Source organism: Piliocolobus tephrosceles, chromosome 18 (genome assembly GCF_002776525.5).
Source record: "Piliocolobus tephrosceles isolate RC106 chromosome 18, ASM277652v3, whole genome shotgun sequence".
NCBI classification, from domain to species: Eukaryota; Metazoa; Chordata; class Mammalia; order Primates; family Cercopithecidae; genus Piliocolobus; species Piliocolobus tephrosceles.
In genome coordinates this window covers 49,020,696-49,044,496 of record NC_045451.1, presented here as the reverse complement: position 1 = coordinate 49,044,496, position 23,801 = coordinate 49,020,696, and the positions used below count along the sequence as shown (strand labels likewise).

The 23,801-nt window shown below is 35.7% G+C and overlaps 1 protein-coding gene across 6 annotated transcripts in view; it reads right to left on the bottom strand.

Annotated features, from left to right (window-relative positions):
• Positions 1 to 23,801, bottom strand: part of CCDC178 (coiled-coil domain containing 178) — a 525,224-nt gene that overhangs the window by 307,551 nt on the left and 193,872 nt on the right. For 5 of the 6 annotated variants that reach the window (XM_023207480.2, XM_031934542.1, XM_031934544.1 and 2 more), the window contains exons 16-20: positions 17,601 to 17,663; positions 15,563 to 15,724; positions 13,887 to 14,000; positions 6,345 to 6,490; positions 2,671 to 2,830 (exon numbers count right to left, since the gene is read on the bottom strand). In XM_023207480.2, coding sequence (XP_023063248.1) covers positions 2,671 to 2,830; positions 6,345 to 6,490; positions 13,887 to 14,000; positions 15,563 to 15,724; positions 17,601 to 17,663 — 645 coding nt within the window. The remainder of the gene's footprint in view (positions 1 to 2,670; positions 2,831 to 6,344; positions 6,491 to 13,886; positions 14,001 to 15,562; positions 15,725 to 17,600; positions 17,664 to 23,801) is intronic. The other variant, XM_023207483.2, reaches the window with a different exon arrangement.

The following is a 23,801-nucleotide window of genomic DNA, read 5'->3' as shown; positions in this document are numbered from 1 at the left end:
TTTGTATTTCTAATTCTATTGTGTGTTTTCTCATATGCTGCATTTGTATTTCTAATTCTATTGTGTGTTTTCTCAAATAGAAATACATATTCTCATTTGTATTTCTAATTCTATTGTGTATTTCTCATAACTCTTGTGGCTTTTGTGAAGTATTTTATTAAACCATCCCTACAGATGATTCATAATTGTGATCAATTCTTTTGCCCAAAAGGGACACCTCAGATTAGTAACATTACATTTATAACAATGTCTTTAATGAGACTCTTTTCTTTGCAGGGATCCTTTACATTACATACACATTTGCACCCTTACCACTTCCTAAACAGGGATGAGATCAGGTTTCTATGAGAAATCACATGGTCTTTTCATTATTTAACACTCAATAACTGATCGTAATCATAAATAAATATCATCATTAATGATAAGGCACATCAGTCTCTAAACTCTGCATCTCTGCATCTTCAAACTCTATGATTCTGGTCACATAAAGTGAATGCACAACAAAGAGCTATCCAAGAAACTGATAAGAGACAACTTCATATAAATTTAAGGTTATCTGGCAAGCACTGTTGACATAGTTAACAGAATCCTTAAGTGCTAGAAAGCAAAAGATGATTGAACCATTTTCACTAGAGTGGGAAGTATCAGGAAAAGGAAAGAGAATGAGACAGACATAGAGAGAGAGAGAAAGAGAGAAAGAGAGAGAGAGAGGCACAGAGCGAGAGATTGATTCAGCTTTTGCATCTAGGATGAGTTTGGTAAAGCATCAGGAGTATCAGGCTGGTGGAGTTTCAAGAGTGTTTCTGAAATGCTCCTGCTTCTTGCTGCGATCAAGCATGTGGACAGCAAAATTATCCAAAAAAGCATCCATTCTCTATTTATTTATTCATTCATTCAATGCACATTTATTGGGTACTTCTGGCCGGACATAGTACTGAGCTTTTAGGATACAGAGAAGGATATAAAAGAAAATTCCCTCCCCTTAGAGAAGACATTATTATGACAGGAGATAGGCAGACAAAAAACAGGTATAAAAGAATTACCAAAACAAGTTCAGATAGAGATCAGTGCCCAGAAAAAATCATGAGACCATATAATGCTTCCAAGTGGCTGGGGGTGGGTACAGTTGGGAGTAGAAAGGTAGGGGCAGGCTTTTTGATGAAAAGAAATGCAAATCTCAGTGATTTAGAGGCTGGTTATAGAGGATGTTTTATTCATCTTTCTCCTGCTGACCATCTTTTGCCATTTCACTAATTATTATTGTTCCATTATAGTGCTGGAATGCCAGTCGATAAATGATTATTGAGACCCCACTGTGTTCTCAGCACCACTGCGACTGGAAAATGTGGTTGAATTCAAATAACTAATTCTACTGCTCTAATAAAATATGAGTTGGGGAAGAATGCTTAAGTCGGTAAATAACTTAAGCCTTCTTGTTTTGAGAGGTGCATCAGAGCCTAAGCTTCCGCCAATCCATTCGTAGCTCACACATCTGAAACTCAGCCATCGGTTTCAGCAACTGCTCTAAGAAGAGGTATCACATATTGCCACTAGATGGCACCAATTATTTTCATATTTTTAGGTCAAGAAAACCCTTTTTAAAAATGTAATGGCCACATTTAAAATAGAAGAATGTTACTTAGCATTGTTATTAATAAAGTATTATTCTCTTAATAATTTTCTTATAGACAAACCACACCAATAGAACTAAAGAAGGTACGTTCTTTCACCCGCATACTTGTTCATTCAATGTACATTTGTTCCAAATAATCTTTAAAAAAATGTTCTCACACGTCTTTGGATATGTAAAAAGTAGGGAAAGTAATTGAAATATTGATATAATAATTGAATATATAAATATCATATTTGAATATACAAATAAGAGGATCAAAAATAGTTCATATACTGATATTACATATACTTTGAAAACTTTCACAGAAAAGAGTTTTAAAATAGTACAGAAAATTGTTTTGCTTTTTAGAAAAGATGTCCCATTGTGTCTTCCAAAAATGAGTAATATTTTAAATGTATTTTAAATATGGTACTAATTCATTACAATTAAATGTAACAAAAACTATCACAAAATTGAAAATGGGATAGGAATCATTTAACTGAATGCAAACATTTTATAGGTATAGCTTTATATAATTTGATTAATAAAAATTCAGGCTTAAAAGAAATTTTAACACAATTTCCCTGTTTCAAACAAGTAAATTTATAGGTCCATTAGAATATTATGCAAAATTTTTCTGCAGCAAATGAGTGTGATGTATTTTCCTTCCTCAAAAAAGTGGTTGGTAAACATTCAAAGTATATTTATTCAGAAACAAATGACAACCATTCTCATTCTCAGGTCTTTCATTAAAAGCACAGAAGGACTCTGGAATAAATATAGCCTACATTTTTATATTAATAGACTTCAAAATAAAATAAAGTATGATAATAAATGAGAGTACACATAATATGCATTGAAAAGTACAATATGCTCTCTGAATATATCATAATTACTTAGAAGAAACAATGAAAACTTACAGGTTTATTATGCTAACAAATTTAGTTTTAAAATCTCAACACCCTTGCTACTTCAGGATAAAAATTGTCTCAAACTATCTGCTAATTTGTCTATCACTATATTTCTTTCATTCTGAAACATTCAAAAATAATACTCACTTGGGTATCTCGAAGAGTTTTTTGTCTCACAGCAAGGAGCACTCTAAATCTCTGATCTTCCTCAAAGATTCTCTCTTCACAGTCTTTTTTCTCTTGCATATAATGATCGAACACAGCTTGTGCATGTTCCCTTTTAAATCTCATAGTTACAAATTTGTTCCTATGAATAAAGAATTCCATGTGCCACTAATCAATTCACATTTTATTTTTCAAAATGCATTTATGAGACATTTTAAAAGGACCCAAATGAAAAATCTTGAAGAGCCTTGAGCTGACAGGCCTTGGAAAAATTCCCTGGTTTTTCCCAAGGCCTACTTCTATAGGGCTACATCTAAATCAGCCAGGTAGAAGAAAATCGATGGAAAAACAGTGGATTCTCTTGGTTGCCTGTCCAGCATGCTTCTGTTCTCTAAGCATTTCAAGAAAACCCCTCCTCCAAGCAGCAGGTAACTCTAGAGATATATTCTGATTAGTCCAACCAGCATATGACCCATTGTCCAGGGGTGAGAAGATATAATGAGAAGATATATTAAGATAGCTCGAGGAAATGAGTGAGAAGCACTTAATTCCATGTAGAAGAGCTCATATCCAATAAATGTGACTTACACATCATGCTTTCAAAGTTGCTGCCAACAGCCATAGTGGAGAGAGAAAAAAATGAATGCCCAGTGTTGAACTGTTGAATCAACCAACCCTGCAGCTTGCTCTACCAATTATATAAGATGACACCTTTTTTTTTTATTGTTTAAGCTGGTGCTATGTAAGATGATGCATTTTTACTGTTTTATGCTTCCTGTTAAATAAGATGATACATTATTTATTGTTTAAGCTGGTACATGAATAGGTGTGTGTATGTACGCATCTGTGTACATGTCTGTATTTTATCATTTGCAATTAAACACATCCTAATGCAAAGGTAAAAGGTAAAATAACTTTTATGGTGAACTCAGTAGTTATGTAAGGAACAATACTAGAAGAAAAGTATCAAAACGTGGTTAAAACAATACTGGTAACAATAACTTGCTTGCCAAAGTTGAGCAGCAACTCAGTGTCCAGAATAAGGTATCTGAAAAAGCTCAGCACAGTCTTATTCTATTCACATTAGTTAACAAGTCTACTGATATAGAAAATTTAATCACTTGCACAGGTAACTATAAAGGCAGCAAGACTAGTATTTTGGGAAGGGCTAAACTAATCTCTGCTTTTAAATAATATCCCATTTAATACAACAAAAACCACTCTATGGAATAATAATGAGACAGCCATCTAGAGTTGAAGAACCTAAACTTGGATAATTAATTAGCTTGTGTAAGCTCAACTAGTTGGTAAATGACAGAACCAGAATTCAAATCGAGTCCTGCCTTTTTCTGATTTAGCAGTTCAACATTAAGTATTCATTTTTTCCCTCTCTTCACTATAGCTGTTATCAGCAAATTTGAAAACATATCACCTTGTTTACACTTAGTGGATGTGAGCCTCTTCTTCTACAGGAAATAAGGTTCTTCTCCCCTTTCATCTGCCTTGCCCTGGTATTTCATTTACATCATTCATACCAATAACATTCTAAATTATTAAGTGATGTCTGATCAGTAGCCAATGATACTGACATCTTGGAGCACAGAGAACCAATGAAATTCACACAGGAAGGAGCTAGTGTGACCCAAACGATAAAATGTTCATAGTTGCTCCCAAAAAACATTGATATATCTTGACTACGTGTACTTTTTTGTCTATACTGTTTTGATACTGAATTATATTAATTGTAGCATTTTATTAATTATATCTACACAAACATTTATATACACTACATACGTGTATATCTATGCAATAAAATAATGTTTCCTTTCTCACAGTGATAAAACAAGTAGACTTTGAAGTCTTATGGGTCAGGATTTTAAATTTCCACTTTCTAGTTAAGAAGCAATTATAAAAATTAAGTGAGGGTCAAGGATGGCTTTGATTGCCATTATTTTTAACACCATATTTTAATTGTCTTGTATATGTGAGGTTTGTCTCCCTGCAAAGATCTTCAGACACTTGAAGATACACTTTCCCACTTGCCATTTATTTGTCCTTATTGGGGCCTGGCAGTATGCCCACTATGAGTTCTCAAATAATAAGTAACTTGTTATGGGAAATTATTGAAAATATCAGTAGATTATTCATAAAACAGCTGATCTTCCTTTGTAATCCCATCTTAGGGGGTTAGTTGAAAGGGCACACATTTGGAACAGGTTGGAGCTAAGCTGAAGCTAGCTCTACCACTACTTAAGAGTGTGATCTTAGGTTCCCTGAGCCTCTATTTCTCAGCATTCGTTGGAAATGATACAATTTAACCATTTGCTGTAAGAACTGGATGAGATTAGGTACACATATTGTCCAGGACGTACCTGGCACAATAGCAAGTAGTTCAATGGTACCTTTAAATATTACTTGACATTACATATCATCACTGCTAATTAATAGTTGTATAAGTAATTCCACAGTATTGGCTAATTCTTTTTCTCCTTTTCTTGTTGGAAGGCAGGGTTTTGTCAAGTTTAGAGAGAACTGATTCACTGGGACATGGAAACCACTCTTGTCCGAAAGGCCATAGGATCCAGCTTCAGAAGAAGTTAGGATTGAAATGGGAGGAAGCCAGAAGAAAAGATTTCCATCAGCTCCTGAATTAGATCTTTATAAGTTTAATGTAAGTTATATACATTTATATTTATATCTTTGAGTCCCAAGATATTCTGACAGGTGTTAAACAAGGTGGATAAATATCTTTAAAAGTAAATGATATGTTTTCCTGCTTTTTCACATAATATAGTGAATATGAGTAGTCTTTTTCAGATAAAGCTGAATTATCATGTTGAAAATAAGTTTTACCCTATGGTAATAGCTAAACAAATGCTTGATGGGGACGTTGACGTGACTCCATTAAAATGCAAGGCAACAGGCTGGGCATAGACTTTTTTTGACACTTTGTCCCTCAAGCATTATGATTTTGCTAATGCTTGTAGTAGCCTTCTTTATTTAAAGCAGACCGTTGTCCCTAAATGTGGCCAATGCATGTTCCTCTAATACTCCTCCAAGTTCAGTTCTCAATGTTTTACAAGATAGAAAACGAGAAGCAAAATGAGTAAAGGAAGAGTAAATAAGTAATAGGTTAGGGTCTATGGATACCCAATGAGCCTGAGAGCATGATCATTCTCCAAGCCAAAGGCCTTAGTAACACTGACCAGTTATATCCCTGACTCATGAGGTGACTGATAAGAAACTTTGCAAGATGATAAATTTGAATACATTGCATGAACTCTTACCTTGAAACTAATCAAAAACATTTGGGTGAAAAACCATAAATTATTAAACATGACATATAAATACTGACACATCTGAAAGTAATGAAGATTATTATTAATGTTATAAAGAATAAAGGTCTCCTCCTTGGAAAGGGAGAAACATTCCAAGTTACTAAAATAAGAACAAACCCAGAGAAGCAATAATGAATGAAAGCAGTTTATGATTATGCTTTTTAAACTAAAATTATCAGATATCACACATATTCCACACTGTTATAATTACAAGTATGAACCATTTTAAGAATACATTTTAAATATGGAAATTTCATCTTATTTCTTTTATTAATATTTTTAATAAACTTCATATTTTGATAAAGTTTAAGTACTTACTTTAACACTTCAAGTATCTGATCAAAACTTTTCTTTTCTTCTTCTTTTGCTTTTAATTCCTCATTCAATTCATTTATTTTTGCATAAAAAATCATTGTCTTACTTTTAGTTGTTTCTAAGTCTTTAAAAATTGCTGAGCGTTTACTCTGAAAAAAAAAATACAGGAGTGTTTTATTTTAAATACTTGGATTTTCAAATCTCTGCTATTCAGGGACACAATTACATTGGCTGTGTGAACAATTAAAAGTTAATAGTGGGCCACACCTGATGGCTCACTCTTGAAATCCCAGCACTTTGGGAAGCCAAAGCAGGAGGAGCCAGGAGTTCACCTACAGCCAGGAGTTCAAGACCAACTTGGACAACAAAGCCAGCACCTGGTCTCTACCCAAAATTGTTTTAAATAGCCAGGTGCGATGTTTCACACCTGTAGTCCCAGCAACTTGGGAGGCTGAGATGGGAGGATCACTTGAGTATAGGAGGTCTAGGATGCAATGAACCATGATTGCTCCACTGCACTCCAGCCCAGGTGACAGAGTGAGACTCTGTCTCTAAAATCCAACTGAGGTTTATATTCTCCACTGTTATATCTGATTAATTTTCTAAAAAATAAAAATGTTTATTCTCTCTGCCCTACACAAACTTGCTCCCCTTTCCAAACACACACCTAAATGCACACTTTATAAGCACATCATTTCAAGATGCAAACATGTGGTCACTGGTTTTCAAACACGTACGAAGTCCATTGGCAGGCGGACAAGGATATATATTGTTCTGATCTTTCCAGCAAAAGAAGCCAATATTCACTACCAGCACAGTTTTCCATGTTAGGCCTGTCCAATTCCAGAATGAACATTTGATTGTGCATCTATTTTTGTGTCATCCCTTTATGACTGTTGGTGTTCAAATGGAACTTAGTGACTCACTGATTGGCTGTTATTGAATTGTTCCCCACATTCAGCATGGCTGCTAATTAGTGTTACTCTCCCAACTGATTCTATGGATCTCAATGGCTCCTTCTGCCTCCACTAGCTTCTATTTTCCCCATATGCTTCCAAATATTTTCTTCACTCATAGATTTCAAGAATAACAACTAATATTTTATATTTATTTTCCTATAAAACCTTACTGTTTGTCTAAGATTTTGAACGTTGGGTACTGCATTTGAATTTTCACATACTTCCTGCTTTGTTTCCTTCCTTTTCTGGAAGTTCTGAAAATTTTCTACTGATAAATAAAAGGATTTTTTTTCTCCTTATACTAGAATGTAGTGGAAATACAGCTAACTAGGATTTGTTGATAGGCCCATTGTAGTATTAAGTTATTTGGCGGGGGCAAACCCAAAGACAGAGCAGACAGGTATGAGTATGGACACTCATGAGTACTGCATGCTCTCTATCCCTAAACTTGACATTTAGATCAGATTTCGTCATTCATTTCTTCGTCTTAGCTGAAGATTCTCTTCTTCAAAGGAATCTGGTTTGTATAGTTCTGCATATCTTTTAGCACACTGTAAAATTTATTTAGCTAATATATTTATGATCTTGTCATCTATGCTTATAAGCAAGATCACCAATGGATTTGTTTCTCGCACTATTAATTTTTGGTTATGATAGCAAGGTTTTAGTTTCATTATAGAATGACTTTAGAAGATTTCCATGCTTTCTTATGCTCTGTAAGTGGTATTTGCAGAGAGATTCATAAAGTATCTTGACTGATTCTTGGTTTTATTGGTAGAGTTTGGACAAATTAAATTCCTTCTATAATCATTGATCTATTCTTGTGTTTTATTTCTTCTGACCCAGTTTTCACCATTTGTATTTTACAAATAAATGATACAATTCATATAGATCTTAAAACAAATTCCTAGGCAAAGTAGTATTCAATTCACTGTGTATAGAATTATACCCCTTTTAATCAATCCCGTGGCTATTAATTTTCATTTTTATTCTTTGCCCTTAATAAATATGTTAAATATTTTTAGATTTTTTAAAAAATCAAAATCATTTATTGGTAATCTCAAAATATTATATTGGCCTATGTCATAAATTTTGCTATATAGTTTGTCATTATTGATCATGTATAAATAAGTGGTAATTTGTATTTTAGTTATTTCTTAGCACAGAAGCAAATTAATAAAAAATGTGATTCGGTAATATTTCTAGTAGTGCATATACTTTTTATTTCTTATTGCCCTATATTTTTGTTATTGATTTCTGATTTTAATTCATTGTATGCAAACTTGGGTGACATGACCAATACAATAATATAAGAGCATCTATTTCAGTGCCAGACTGTCTGAGTTGGAAATGCAACTTCACCACTAATGAGTTGTGTGAACACCTGTACAAATTAATTAAAAAACAAAGCATCAGATTTCTCAAATGTAAGATAGAGGTAATAGCACACTCTTCATAGGCTTATCGTGAAAATGAAATGACGAGCTGTTATGTCTGTGCACTTAAAACAATGCCTGACACACAGAAAACATGCAGCAAATATCTTATTATTATTTTCTCTGTAATTTTTTTTAAATATTTCTTTTGAGGCCCATTATAAGGCAAACATTTTAAAAATGATATGAGGACACCTCCCTCTCATGGCCCACATGCCTTCCACCAACAAATCCTATTGGAACCACCTTTGACATATATCTAGAGGACATATTACCAGGTTAAACACAATATTGGCTGCATAAATGTCTTCTTTTGAGAAGTGTCTGTTCATATATCCTTCACCCACTTTTTGATGGGGTTGTTTGATTTTTTTTTGTAAGTTTGTTTAAGTTCTTTGTAGATTCTGGATATTAGCCCTTTGTCAGATGGGTAGATTGTAAAAATTTTTTCCCATTCTGTAGGTTGCCTGTTCACTCTGATGGTAGTTTCTTTTGCTGTGCAGAAGCTCTTTAGTTTAATTAGATCCCAGTTGTCTATTTTGGCTTTTGTTGCCATTGCTTTTGGTGTTTTAGTGATGAAGTCCTTGCCCATGCCTGTGTCCTGATGGTATTGCCTAAGTTTTCTTCTAGGGTTTTTATCGTTGTTGGTCTAACATTTAAGTCTTTAATCCATCTTGAATTAATTTTTGTATAAGGTGTAAGGAAGGGATCCAGTTTCAGTTTTCTACATATGGCTAGCCAGTTTTCCCAGCACAATTTATTAAATAGGGAATCCTTTCCCCATTTCTTGTTTCTGTCAGGTTTGTCAAAGATCAGATGGTTGTAGATGTGTGGTGGTATTTCTGAGGACTCTGTCCTGTTCCATTGGTCTATATCTCTGTTTTGGTACCTGTACCATGCTGTTTTGGTTACTGTAGCCTTGTAGTATAGTTTGAAGTCAGGTAGCGTGATGCCTCCAGTTTTGTTCTTTTGGCTTAGGATTGTCTTGGCAATGCGGGCTCTTTTTTGGTTCCATATGAACTTTAAAGCAGTTTTTTCCAATTCGGTGAAGAAACTCATTGGTAGCTTGATGGGGATGGCATTGAATCTATAAATTACCTTGGGCAGTATGGCACTTTTCATGATATTGATTCTTCCTATCCATGAGCATAGAATGTTCTATTTGTTTGTGACCTCTTTCATTTTGTTGAGCAGTGGTTTGTAGTTCTCCTTGAAGAGGTCCTTCACATGAAAAAATGCTCATCATCACTGGCCATCAGAGAAATGCAAATCAAAACCACAATGAGGAACCATCTCACACCAGTTAGAATGGCAATCATTAAAACGTCAGGAAACAACAGGTGCTGGAGAGGATGTGGAGAAACAGGAACACTTTTACACTGTTGGTGGGACGGTAAACTAGTTCAACCATTGTGGAAGACAGTGTGGCGATTCCTCAAGGGTCTAGAACTTGAAATACCATTTGACCCAGCCATAGCATTACTGGGTATATACCCAAAGGATTATAAATCATGCTGCTATAAAGACACATGCACACATATGTTTATTGTGGCACTATTCACAATAGCAAAGACTTGGAACCAACCCAAATGTCCATCAATGATAGACTGGATTAGGAAAATGTGGCACATATACACCATGGAATACTATGCAGCCACAAAAAGGATCAGTTCATGTCCTTTTAGGGACGTGGATGAAGCTGGAAACCATCATTCTGAGCAAACCATCGCAAGGCCAAAAAACCAAACACTGCATGTTCTCACTCATAGGTGGGAATTGAACAATGAAAACACTTGGACACAGGGTGGGGAACATCACTCACCAGGGCCTGTCATGGCATAGGGGGAGGGGGGAGGGATAGCATTAGGAGATATACCTAATGTAAATGATGAGTTAATGGGTGCAGCACATACAGCAATGTGTGTGTATACAGCACATGTATACACATGTATACATATGTAACAAACCTGCATGTTGTGCACATGTACCCTAGAAGCTAAAGTTTAATAATAATAATAATAAAGACAATATTGACTTTCTTCCCTTTCCCACAGCCAATAATTCACTAGAGATAGAAATGTTAGCAATAAGAACTTTCATGGGGAAATATTTCTAATTTGGAAAAAGCCCTAAAGTCTCCAGTCACACATCCATTTGTTTATGCTGAATACATACTAACTTGGGGGTAAAATTTAAATGTCAGGTAGGAACAAATGTTTTGGTCTGTAGATTGCTCCCATCTGCAGAAATACAATACTCTCTAGTAGAGTACAAATCCCAGTCTCTACTTTGTAGAAAAGGCAATGGGGTTGAGGAAGCAATCAGTGGGTGTTACAATGCACCGATTACTGTACTATGCATTGTATTTGAACTATGCCTTTTATGACTCACAGTAGCAATATGATGAATGTTACATCCATTTTACAATAGGAAATCCAAAGTAGTCTGGATGCTACAGCTAGTTTATGTGGTGATGACTGGTTAAACACTAGATTTCTCTGACTCCAAAGCCTTTACTATTTTCTCCATACCAAAACTGGCCCTTGCTTTTTGGTCACTGCTGCTAAAAGAAATTACATGAGATTTTAGTATACTTAGTAGGTACTGGCATGCATGAGTTTTGAGATTAGACAGAAGGGGATTCTTGCTATTTGGGAATTTAACCTCTCTAATCCTCAGCTTTTAATTTATATAAATGCAATACTAAGTACTTCACAGGGTTGCTGTGAGAATCCAATGAAATGATCTGAGCCATGTGTTTGCCCTTTGTCAGCACATTGAAATCAACAATAAATGACGCTGATAATAATTAATGAAGCTCGTACGAGGTAGCTGACCTGCCTGACTTCTACTGACAACATTGGCTGAAGACAATACTCACGCTGGTAAAATGATTTTCTTCTCTGCTCTGCATTGACCCAGTCATTTTTCACTGCTCTAATAATCACATCTTCCACTTATGACTCCTAATTCCCAAATTCTAGTGTGCAAGAAGTGCCACTACCAAGGATACTCTCTTAAGTATACTTGAATGTATTTAAGCATTTGCCTATTCAAAGAAATCCACAAAGCCCTGGGTACCAGACAGGGATGGAGGTGTTTACTGTTATGAAGTCTACACCAAATATAGCCCATGAACCCTGCAATTCACTCACTTCATTTTTTCTCAGAAGGGTTGAAGTCTACTCCCTGTCCACAGCCTCAGGCACTCTGAGTCATCTTCCTCAGAGAAGCTACACTCTCTTTCACCTGAAGATGTTAACATAGTGCCTAACAGATCTAGTAGGCACTGAGTTCATGCATAAGACAACAGCATTAAACTTGCAGTGCTCTTGGATTTCTCTCTCCTTTTTTTGGCTAAAAAGTAAGCTGACTCTAACAGTCGAATTTGGGTTCTAATCCCATCTCTATTGAAGAAGTGAGTCTTGCCTTTGCCCAGCTGCTATATTAAAATATTCTTGCTACACAACTCGGTAAAAAAGGGAAAGAGATAGATGGACATAATATAAATAGGAAGGGTGACTTTTCAGAAAATATTTGATGAGAGACACTTAGTGCCTGTAGTGTGTGAGAACATCAGGGGGAAAGGCAAAGAGGTATGTACAAGGAGCGTCCCTTGGAAGCAATGAGGATACCATTATAGTTCTGGTCACAGTGTCCTTTGTAAAATGCAAATAAAAGTAAATTATTTAAAATTTTTTTTGGCTCTTGAACTACACTTCTTTTATAAGCTGTGACTCCAATAGGGCATCACATAATTTAGAAACCTTCTGTTTTAAGCTCTCCTTACCAAAAGCAAAGCCAGCGGAGGTCTTTTCCTTGACAAAACAGAGTATCATTTTACCATGTAAAGTCAATCCTTTATTTTATCTGACAACTAAATAAAGGCTTTGTGTACAAAACCAGTAGTAAGATGAATGGAAAAAGTTGACTTTAATTGGCTAAGTGAAGATGATTTCTAAGAACAAAATCTTAGTAGTAGTTGGCTTAAAATTTAAAGAATTATGTATATGTTTTTAAATTAAATTATTGTCTTTTGGAATATTAAAATTTATAGTCAAATTATATGATACAATATTAATATTAAAACAATTAAATTAAATTAGTGATTCTAAGTTCTCTATCCGAAAAGAAAATGATCACTAGTTTAAGCATGTTTATATTAAACGCGGTATTTTATAGTTTCAGAGTGTCAGATTGATGATTTGGGGTTAAAACAGTAGATACATGTCAATAGAAGATTCAAGCCATTTAACAAAAGTGTAATCATGCTATTTGTTGTTTAATTTTGACTTCTTTTTCTCTTTATCTTCTGGTCCTTCTCCTTCCCTCCCTCCCTCCATTCCTCCCTCCCTCCCTCCGTCCCTCCCTTCCTTCCTTTTCTTTCTTTCTGTCTTAGTTTGTTTAGGCTGTTATAACAAAACGCCTTAGAATGAGTACTTTATATAAACCATAGAAACGTATGCCTTAAAGTTCTAGAGCTAAGCAATCCAAGGACTAGGCAACAAAAGATTTGGTGTCTCATGAAGCCTCGCCCTCTGCTTCAAAGATGGTATCTTCTTCATTCATACTCATGCGGTAGAAGGGGCAAGCAAGATTCTTGGGGCCTCTCCTGTAGGGGCACTAATCCCAACAAGCTGTCATAATCTGATCACCTGCCAAAGGCCTCGCCTCTTATTGGGGATTATGTTTCAACATATGAATTTTGGGGGAACACAAACATTCAGACCATAGCAATTCCCTTTATCTTTCCTTTTCTCCCTCTGTTCTTTCTTGTTTTCTTTCCTTTTTATTTCTTTTCTTCTTCTTCATTTTTTTTTTTTGTTTTTAATCTCCAAGTAAAAAGAGACAGCATGACAATCACAGAAAGCAGTAGACTTCTGCATGAATGCAATATCAAATTTTCCTTGTATTTATCCTGATTAGGAGCTATGTCCCTGATAAACTAGACCAGTGAGAAAGATACTGCAAGAGAAAGTAAACGAAAACACAAGGACTCTGTGTGCGCTTTTATCCCCAGTCGATTTAGTACAACCAATAAGAAATGGGACACATTCATTTAAAATTAACCTTGCTTGAATAGTTTTCACTGACATACATAAATACATAAATTGTAAATTCAAAATTAGATTTTGAACTGAAATTCTTACCTCAGTTTCTATTAGTGCATCAAGTGTTTTCTTCCCCTTTTTTCGTAATTTTTTCTTTACTTTTTCCACCTTTCTTCTAATAAAATCTTTCTGATCAAGTATATTATTAAGTACCTGGAGGACATTCAGATATTAAGATGTGCAGCATTTGCAACCCAATTATCCTCATTTAGGCCAAATCATACTAAAGTGACTATTCTAATAACAACAGCATTTATTTTGGCAAATAAAGGAAAAGAACCACCACACATGAATTACAGAAATATACTGTAATATCCAAAAATCTCAATATTCTATTTGCATTACATGAGAAAGCCAAAATCGAATGAATTCTAATGAAAATCTAGTTAAGTAACAAAAATAAATAAGTTTACATAGAAAGTATGAATTTCTGTTATAATATTTCTTTTAATCAAAACTAAAACTCCAAATACAAATAGTAAGCAATCACTACCAATTATTCTTCCTTAGTGTGTGCTAAATTATTAATTCTTATAATTTATTAACTATTAAAATATAATCAAACCAAAAATGATTACTGAACTACAAGAAGACGTAAAAACAAGGCTGTTATAAAATAACAGGAAACAAAAATCATTAATCTTTTCTGGAATTCATTATTGTACTCAGATAACCTCACTTAGGCTTTTGGTGCAATTAATAAATATCCATCATTAATGTAAGGTGGAGCCATCATTCAACTCATTTATCCACTAGATGTTTGTACTGGTTATACATTCTTTGCAGGAGCATGATGACAGCATTTAGAAGCCCTAAATAGAGTGGTACTCAGAATTTGTTGTTTCCATGTTTCGTGACCTTATACATGTTGCTCAGGCTCTTCAAGCACAGGTTTTCTCAAGTCTTTGATACCAGTAAACTCCCTCTTGCCTATTTCATAGGAAGACTTTGAGGCTCAAAATAAACTTTTAAAATAGAAACACTTTGTAAAGCACAATTTTAAGAAATAAACACATTTTGAAAATTATCAAAGACTAAAAATATAAAGTTACATTATTATTTGCAAAGGAAAAATGTTCTGGTGCCAAAATGGCTCAAATAAATATATGTATGGCCTCCGTGCAGGGAAGGACAAGAATGTATAACTCTTGCCACACCCTCTAGTTCTCCAAAAGACTAATGACAGGATTAATACATGTTTTTCAACTAAATTTTTCTTTGGGAAGGGGTAGTGATATCAGTTACTGCCATAAACTTGTAATTTCGAAAATATTTCATCAACATTTGCTTTATTTTTCATCTTAAATGTCTAAACAACTACATGCATCAAAAATTTACCATGAAAATGTCCAGATCCCTAATATTTTATATGCAAATAAGCACAACTTTAGCATTTCATTAAGAAGGACTGAAGACATTGAATTAGGTTTAACATAATGAACGTTCACACCAGATAAGTCACTACTCACACACTTGAAACCTGCTTTTCCCAAGTACCCTCTAAGACTATGGGGTTCTAGATAATAGCATTAATGGTCTTGCTATAGAGTTTCACTGCAGATCAAGTTGTGTGGTCCTGAAACAGTTACTTAGTTTGCCCATACTTTTCCTATGTGAAATCATAATTTTCCAAATAATAATGTCAAATCACATGTGTAAGTTACTAACATATATATATTTCTGCACATTAATTTTTGGATTAATTAAATGCTTACAGCAGAATGTTCTTTGTAGAGAGTTCTGATTCTTTCAGCTTCATCTTCTAGTTGAAGCAGAGGTTCCTGTAGTTCTGCCAGTGATATGGCACATATTGCTCTATTTTTCATAAGTTCTTTCCGCTCAAGTGCCTGGACTTCATAAATGGAATACAGTTTTTTCTGCCAGCAAAGATTTTAAATAATTCATTCAGTTATTAACTTAAACATTTATTGAGCCTCTTATTCAGTGACAGGCAGTAATATTTGTTGTTATTTGAAAATCAAGCAATACAATAAATATCACCATAAAAAGGATACAAATCTAATACATATATTACATATATAATATTATATTACATATTATATGTATATAATATAATGTAATGTGTAATATAATATAATGTATATATTTTTTATTTTTTGAGGCAGAGTCTTGCTCTGTCACCCAGCCTGGAGTTCAGTGGCATCATCTCTGTTCACTGCAACCTCCACTTCCCAGACACAAGCAATTCTTCTGCCTCAGCCTTCTCAGTAACTGGAATTACAGGCATGAATCATGCCTAGCTAATTTTTGTATTTTCAGTAGAGAAGGGGTTTCGCCATGTTGGCCAGGCTGGTCTCAAACTCCTGACCTCAAGCAATCCACCTGCCTTGGTCTCCCAAAGTGCTGGGATTACAGGTGTGAGCCACCACATCCTGCCAAGTGTAACATATTTAAAGAGAACACAGTTATTGTTAGAATGAATGAGAGAAACACTTTAATAGACAATAAAAATCAAACATTTTAAAAAATATTTCCCAGTCCAAAATGTGAAAATCAATCATTCTTACGTAAGGATTGGAGAACACAAAGTTAGAGAACACACTAACACCACATTGTGGAATATATATAAGTCCTGCAATATAAGATAAAACCAACTAACAGGAAGTTAATAACAAAATATTAAACAAAAAGGTCTTTCCAATTAGACACTTAGAAATAAAACATATGTATAGAAATAAATTAGGAAATTTAGTGTTTTGAAACATAGAGAAGCAAACAGTGCTTCTATGTTTGAAAATGCCAAATTTCATAACAGAAAAAAATTACAAAATTTAGGTTTACTTCAAAGAGAAGCAGAGGTGTAGATCATCTCTTTTGGGCCAGGCGCGGTGGCTCACAACTTTAATCCCAGCATTTTGGGATGCTGAGGTGGGAGGATCACGTGAGGTCAGGAGTTGGAGACCAGCCTGACTAAAATGGAGAAATCCCATCTCTACTAAAAGTACAAAATTAGCCGGGCATGGTGGTGCATGCTTGTAATCCCAGCTACGCAGGAGGCTGAGGCAGGAGAATCACTTGAACCTGGGAGGTGGAGATCGTGGTGAGCCAAGCTCGCGCCACTGCACTCCAGCCTAGCGACAGAGCAAGACTCTGTCTCAAAAAAACAAAAACAAAAATGAACAAACAAACAAAAACACTGAAACCGCTTTGACTCTCGTTTTTTTTTTCTTATAATAATAATACTAATTTCAAATATGTATGTATTTCTAAAGGGGAGGGATTCTAGAAACATGGCATGGATCAAAAAACCCAATCTGGATTCCAAAGGATATGCAGGTGGTAGATAAAGATTTTAAAAATTCAAATTGATTTTGCCAGCTTACATGCTTTATTTTCAAAATCTTTATATGGAAGTATCATAGCATATTTTTCTTTCCGGGTTAAATAAAGAAATCCAAGTGAAAGACACTAAGAGTAAAGAAAATATAACATCATCACAAAGTAAACTAAAGAGTCAGACACTTAAAAATAAGATCCCACTGCCCTTTTACTAGACTGGCAGAAATTCCCATTAAGCCACAAAACGAGATATGTGTATGGGAGGTCAGTTTCTTTATGCATGATCAGACACTGCTGGTTGTACACAGAGGGCAACTGTCATCAGCTAAGGAGAGAAAACTGCTGGCTTGCAAACCAAGTAGTGACAAGATGCCTCATTACAGGCAAATTTAAAATGCTAAGTAAAATGCAAATTGAAGGAAGAATAAAATATTAAAACCAAATTAGTATTACCTGAAGCACCATTCCAGCAGCCACTTCACCTCGAGTGAGTTTTTTCAGGAATTCTTCTCTACCCTATATGTTAGGAAATTTTAAAAATGAGGGTTTTCTTCATAAAACATCAAAAACATTTTTAAAAACAATTGCTAATATACCTTTTTAATGTTTCAATATAGAGTAAAATATTAATTATAATTTATTATATGTATTTTTAAAATCCTGGTGTTATTTGAGGTAAAGTAATGAAGTGGTACAGCACCAGGAATTAGACTACAGAATTTCAATCTTTTCAGTTCGCATTTTATAGTCCTGAACTTAAAAAATCAAAGTAATGAGAAAGTGAAACAAGGTAGTCATCAATTTCTCCTTTTAAAAACTATCAGTTTGTTTTTAATATTACTTTCTGGAATAAACACAATCAACTTTCAAAACAAGATAGATGCAAGTCAAGTGTGAAGTGTGCAAAATAAGAGCAGACTCTCCATTTGGCTAGAGCAATTCATTGTTTTTTTTTGTTGTTTTGTTTTTTTTTTTATCATACCTTTAAAGTTTATGGAGAAAAAAATTTGGAAAAATCTTTTCTTTGCTACCTGGAGAAATTGTTGTAAATTGTTCCTAGACTTGCTTTAAATTATCACACAAAACCAGAATTGGAAGTAGTTCATAAAGTTCCTTCTCTCTTAAAATTACATCTTGGAACCCCTGATTTGAGGGAGGAGTTGGCTGGGATTTAGGCTGTCCTCCAGATTCAAAAGATATGTGTGTGTGTGTGTGTGTGTGTGTGTGTGTGTGTGTGTGTGTGTAGTTCTGCAAGGAGGAACAATAAAAATTTAGAAATGTGTCTGATACCTCTACTTCAATACTGAATCCCTCATCATATCCCAGGCTCTATAGAGATAATACAAAGAAACAAGCCAGTAGTCCTCTGCTCTAACACTTCCTCTACTCAATATAGCAAACCAGTAAAATTATGTTCACCTCAAGCAAAAGAATAATTCCAAAGAAGGAAACATGAAGGTGGCAAACAGAGCAGTAACTTTGATATATCATTTTACTTAAGGATATATCTACATCTAAAATGAATTTATACAATAATACGTTTTGATAATTTTAAATAAATTAGCAACCTCTTCTGACATGATAGCAGATACAGCACAGTTTTTCCGTTTGTTTATTATTTAAGAGAATTGGAACAAAAAAAAATTTTTTTTTTTTGAGACGGAGTCTCGCTCTGTCGCCCAGGCTGGAGTGCAGTGGCCGCATCTCAGCTCACTGCAAGCTCCGCCTCCCGGGTTTACGCCATTCTCCTGCCTCAGCTTCCCGAGTAACTGGGACTACAGGCGTCCGCCACCTCGCCCGGCTAGTTTTTTGTATTTTTTTTAGTAGAGATGGGGTTTCACTGTGTTAGTCAGGCAGGATGGTCTCGATCTCCTGACCTTGTGATCTGCCCGTCTCGGCCTCCCAAGCCTGGGATTACAGGCTTGAGCTACCGCGCCCAGCTGGAACAAAATTTAAAATGGCTTTGTAGACTGGAGAAAAATATATCATATTCCAAAATAGCTAGATTTGACCTTTCTCTGAAACTAATTGAAAAATGTGTATGTATGGGCATGTGTACTTTTGCTGGATTTCATGTGTTGGAGAAAAGACTTGGTGAATGAGGTGAAGCTGAAGAAACAAACAACTCTTAGATTACGCAGAATCTTCCAGGTACATTAATAAAATTAGTGAAGAATGGTAAGCAAAGTGTGTGTTTTAGATCACTCTGGTTACAATCTGGATTGATTCATTTGTGTTTCCTTAATATTCACTCATCCATTTATTCTTTGAAGTTTTTTTGTGTGTTTTTTAAATTGTCAACTAGTGAGAAAGCAATTTATGATTGAAATGAATTCAAGTCATTTAAATTGGATAAATTAATATTGTTCAAAAAGAACTTGTTGATATATGGCTTGCAAAGAACTGCAGGCAGTATATGAGAAATGTAAATAGATAAGAAGTCTGAAGCTGCAAGAATAAGACACTTGTATTTCTCTGAAAAGAAGGAAGATACTACATTTGAAATCGGTGTATCTATACAAAACCAACTTAGCCTGTTACCAGTGGACAAATTTGTATGCTGCATGGGCAAAACATCTGGAGCTTCTGTCTAGCATCTCAAAGAACTTTTCCAAGTTCTGTTTTCTACCATGCCCCCAAACCTCTGTGATCCAGGCAACCAGGCTGAATGACCGGTCACCAGGACAGAAAGTATTTATCACTGGCTGGGCTGCCACTTGCATACAAGACCCAACGCCACATGGAGTGTTTCCAGGCAGATGCTCAAGGCCTTCCTGTAATACTGTCCTCCTTACAGGAAACAGTCTACCGAAAGCACTGGAAAAATGCCAAGAAGCTAGACAGTTTCTGGAAGAACTACTAAATATTTCCAAAACACCATAGCGTACCCCAAAGACTGATATAGGAAGAGCTCTGATGGTTGAAGGTCTTAGATTACAGAGTCCCACATCTGAGAGAGGGGATTTATTTGTTTTCCCATCCTATTATCACAGGCATTGTTCCCTGTAAAGCGGACTCTAGAGTGAAGTTTAGTGTATAGGATACTTATTAGGGAGCATATTTAGAATCTACTCCTGTGGATGGGAGAGGAATGAAGCAGGACTGGACAGAGACATAGGCTGAGCTGCAATAGACCCCTGACAACAACCTCGATCAACCCCTCAGCAAACCACGGGCAAGAATGGACCATCAGATTTGCCCCAAGTTGGACTAAGGTGGCAAGGCTATCATTCTATTTTTATTGCTCATTAAATGTGAGCTACCTCAGAAATGGGAATGACCTTAAGCAAAGTGACTGAGATGATTCCTGAAGTAGAATCTGGGCGGTTACATTCACCAAACAATATAAATGCCATGAGTTCCCTCAATGATAAAACTACCATTTGTACTGCTCCTAGTAATGATGGCTAAGACACATTATATGTTTTCTGCGTAGAATTATCCCGTCTTAACTTCACAATGAAATCTATAAAATAGTTATGATTGTCCTTTTAGAACATAGGAAAACTGACACAGAAAGATTACATAAATTGATCAAGCACACAAAGCTGGCAATTGATGGAACCAGGATACTAATTTACACAATCTGACAGAGGGCATCTCAGTGACACCCAGATATGCAGGAACCCTCAAAGTTATAGGAATATTTAATGTAGAGCCTTCCAACTCTCATGTGCCCCTTTTCTTGTAGGGCCTCTTTTAACATGAGGCTTTCCAGGCCAATGGGACATCTCTTTGAATTCTAAATCTTAGCCACCTATAGCTGAGATTGAAGAACCAAGACATTGGGTGAAAGGGTTCCAATTAGCTAGTGATGCCACTGTTGGCTCTAAAATGGAATCTTCTAGAAACTTATGAGCTCCTGGGGAGATACTAACTTTCATTATTCAACATGAATTATGTAGCTGCTAAGAAAAAGCCAGGGTTAAATGAGTTGAAATTACCAAGAGGAAAAATGTCACAAAAACTGTAGTGTGGTCTGCTTAGTGAAATACTGATTGCCTATTGGGCAAAATCCTCTAACCCAAGGCTATTTTATAATAATGTGTTGAATAACTCATGTAATTTATTAAATGCCATACTGAGAGGTAAAAACAGAATGGCTATATGAGTGCTCAAAGGATGGTCTCCATTGAATATGCACCACTTTCACACCATGGCAAAGTTGAAAAACTGTAAGTGGAACCATATTAACTCAGAGGCTGTGTGTGTGTGTGTGTGTGTGTGTGTGTGTGTGTGTGTGTGTGTGTGAATTATCATATCCATTAGTGAAATAGCTATTATCCCCTTTCAAATATGATAAAATTGAGGTCTAAGGTCATGGAATTTATCACAGGACCAGTCTTCAAACATGTATCAGCACCAGGACTGCCTGCTACTAGAGCTTGGACACATTCTACAGCTCTTCACAGTAAGCTCCCTCCTCTATCCCCCTGGCTGCTAGCACTTTGTCTGCTATATAATATTTGCCAAATGAATCATTTATTGAGCGAATGGGTTTATGATTAATGAACAAGCTTGCTTTTGATCTCTAGGCTGGGAATTAAACTGTGAAAGTTCCAGATTGTTTCAAATTAAAAATATGTTGTTTTCTTAAGAAATATCTTTATATGAGGAGAAGCTCAGGGCTCATTACAATGTCACAGTCACATTTATAGACAGCATCTTTGAGATGGATGATACAACAACGCCTTTGATACGTTTTCCTGAGATGTGGAGAGATGGGAGAGGTGGTAGAAAAGACAGCAAGGTTGATTCTGACCTAGGATTGCACGCAGCATATATTCCTAAAATATAAATACCTGAAAAAGCACGGAAAGAAGGCTGCCTTCTCCAGAAGCATAGCCTGTGGCCCAGCTTGTGCTAAACGTTCAAGTTCTTCAAATTTTTGCCGATTCATTGTAAAGGGAATGAAAGCCCAGAAAAATTGCCACTTAGCAACTGTTCCAAGAATGGATTCTACTAAGGATCACGGATAGAGTCTAAATCCACTGGGTGAAATGTGTTGGAAAAAAATAGCCATGTATTCTTAAATATCACTCAATTGATTACTTATTAATTACAATGGGGAAATGAATACATTTCTTGACCATACCTTTAACCAACTGATCAAACTTAATATCACTAATGATGAGACAAACATAGACCATGTGCTTGTGGACACAATATTATACTATTATAATTACATAATATTCCTCCCAGAGGTGTTTAACTTGTATCTAATTATGAAGAAACAAAAAGATAAATCCATATTGAGAGAAATCCTGCAAAGTAACTGGCCTAGACCCTTAAAAATGTAATGTAGTGAAAAACTACTTTTTAAAAAAAATGTAGAGACTTTTTAAAATTAAAAGGGACTCAAAAGTTATAACGATAAATACAACGCATGTGGCTCAATGACATATACCAACCAATTGAATTAGAGAAATTTGCATGTACAGACTATGCATTTGTGCTCATTATCTAATTATTGCCTCTTAGCTCCAAATCCGTTTTTAACTCTGATCTGTGATAATGGAGCTGGATCCTGTGAGCAGTTTCCTTTTGTAGTTTTACTTTTGGAATAAAGCTAGGCATAATCAACAGAGGGCAGGGGATAGGTAGGCAGAGTTGCAGCAGCAAGGAGCCCTGTGTCCTGGTTTCTTGTTCCAGTGGACCGTTGTTATTTTCTCCATCCTCCTGCAGAACTGCCACCAGCTGGTGCGTGGGGAGGTTCTCTGCCCACAAACTCCATTCCACCTCCATCAAGTCTCTCCAGCAACTCGCAGATAGCTGCTGCTGAACCCTGTGTTGAGACACAACTACACCCTCTCCAATAAAGCTTCACTCTGCTTGGGAGAGGGCAGCCTCTTCCATGCTTGTTCCTTCTTAGGGTGCTTTCTCTCAGCCCTCCAGGCACTGGCTGCTGCCTACGTTGGCTATTCCTGTGTTCTTTAGAACAGAGTTGGCAAACTTTTTTTGTAAAGGGCCAGATAGTAAATATTTTAAGCTTTGCAGGTCATATGGTCTCTGTCACAACGACTCAATTCTGGTTTTGGAGAAGAAGAATAAAAGAGATCAAAGGATCACTTTGAAGAGCCTGGAAGAAGGCTGGAGCAAAGGAAGTGACAATATCTCAGAAGCTGGAAAGAGAGCACATTTAACAGTCACCTTTGACCTGCAGCCTGGTTTTAGCAGTCACAACCAGAAGGTGGCAGCAGAGAGCTACACTGCTGGAATAGACTCCTGTACTAGGACAAAAGACAGCTGAAAGGATGAACAGTCAATGCTGAGTCCGGAAACCCACGTTCAAAGAGAAAAAGGGAGCAAAGATCTACATAAACAGATCTAACATCAGAATCAAAGAAATGGCATCAGTTTAATTTCCAATGACAGAGAAGCACTAAGAGCAAAGTTAGAGAATTTACTGTATGTAAGGTTTGAGGTCAGGAAAGGAAGATGGATACTTTAAAAAATTACAATCTTAAAGCAAAAGTTGAGATATGTTTAAGTGACTATGGGTTGGACTGAATTAGTAGGACCAGGTATCTCTGGCTATGGTTGTGCATCATTAGGATACATTTTGGTGGCCAGGACCCTAACAGAAAGTATAGGTGGCTGTCCAAACTGGTTCTATCTGAAAATAGGACATGACACTATTTTATCTTTCTTTTT